Source organism: Octopus bimaculoides, chromosome 28 (genome assembly GCF_001194135.2).
Source record: "Octopus bimaculoides isolate UCB-OBI-ISO-001 chromosome 28, ASM119413v2, whole genome shotgun sequence".
NCBI classification, from domain to species: domain Eukaryota; kingdom Metazoa; phylum Mollusca; class Cephalopoda; order Octopoda; family Octopodidae; genus Octopus; species Octopus bimaculoides.
Window position 1 is genome coordinate 17675977 of NC_069008.1, and position 1382 is coordinate 17677358.

Consider the following 1382-nt stretch of genomic DNA (forward strand, 5'->3'; position numbering starts at 1 on the left):
TATATATATAAAGAGAGAGAGAGAGAGAGAGAGAGAGAGAGAGATATGATACCTTGAATTATGGAAGTCACTAAAATGTAAGACTATTGAATTAACGAACATTCTTCCTTTTTCCTTTCCCTTCCTTCTAATTATCTTTGCCATATAATCGTTCTGAAGATGTTAATCAATTGTAACGAGGTAAATGCAAATTTACCCCATTTTGATAAATAGAAACAGCTGTAAACATACTCTCGTCTTAATTAAATAATGACTTTAAAACACCAATGAGCCACTTCTCATTGTTAATTATTGCTCCATTTCTTATTGTCTCTCTATATATTAAATCACGGTTTTACCTTTTAAATTACCGACTACTGTATACCTTATAACAAGGGCCATACGTACTGAGGTAATACACCAGGAGTGCCTACAGATACATCTATCCTTTAGAGGGTTACATTACCTCTAACACGTCTTACACTATATATCCCTTTACTAGTTTCAGTCACTGGACTGTGGTCATGCTGGAGCACCACCTTATATATCTTTCCAAATCCTGCTTTATTTCACATGGAACTTTTGGTCCACCAAAGTCATCTTGGTTGAATAAATCAATCTACCTTTTTTGGTTGTAAATTTTAGCCAGAAAAATTCAATTCGAATGCCAGAAAATACATTTTCCCATTTCCCAGAAAATTACGAAGAATCTGGATGGATTGAGATGCACCATTGTGTACTTTTGGCACTTTATTTTGCTGAGGTGCCAAATACTTGATGAACCCTGTAAATGCTATAGTGGTGGTCAATGTGGTTGTCTGTCAGTGCTTAGTTACAACGATGCGTAACTGTTATGAAATGCGTTAAGGCACCAAAACCGAATGAAACTCACCGTCGTCATCTGTGTGTAGTTTTCGTCTCATCTCTTCTAGTTTTTTCTGGTCCTTAGCGATGGACTTGTCTCTCTTTAGGGTCATCGTTTTTTCTTTCTCCTCTTCCGGCAGCTCACGTACCAAAGAGTATTCTTCATGATTTGTAATTCCTGCAGAAAAAAGAACAAAAAAAGGACACCATAAGAAAAAGCAAAATGACAGAATGCAGGGACGAAAATGGAAAGAAGATAAAGATGATTATTCACTGAAACAAAATACACGCAGGGCTTAATGAGCGGGGCTTGTGGGACATGCTGGAAATAAATGCCAGATGCCCACCCCGTTAAAGTATGTTCTGCCTTAACCATTTGGAATCAACCGATTTGAATATGCCTCTTGTTCTGGGATACAAAGTGACTGAGACTAAAATCTTCCACCAAATAAAGATTTAGAAGCTTTGAGAGGTGTGAGATAGCTTCTTTTTAGTGATGAAACTAAAAGGAGATGAAGCTACGAATAACAGCAGGTAAA

The 1382-nt window shown here is 37.0% G+C and overlaps 1 protein-coding gene across 1 annotated transcript in view; it reads right to left on the reverse strand.

Annotated features, from left to right (window-relative positions):
• The window catches only part of LOC106872263 (talin), a gene marked incomplete at its 5' end in the record, with an annotated part of 182270 nt that overhangs the window by 118097 nt on the left and 62791 nt on the right, over window positions 1-1382 (reverse strand). Inside the window, one exon of the mRNA XM_052977507.1 lies at window positions 858-1021. Within this exon, the coding sequence (XP_052833467.1) occupies window positions 858-1021 (164 nt within the window). The remainder of the gene's footprint in view (window positions 1-857; window positions 1022-1382) is intronic.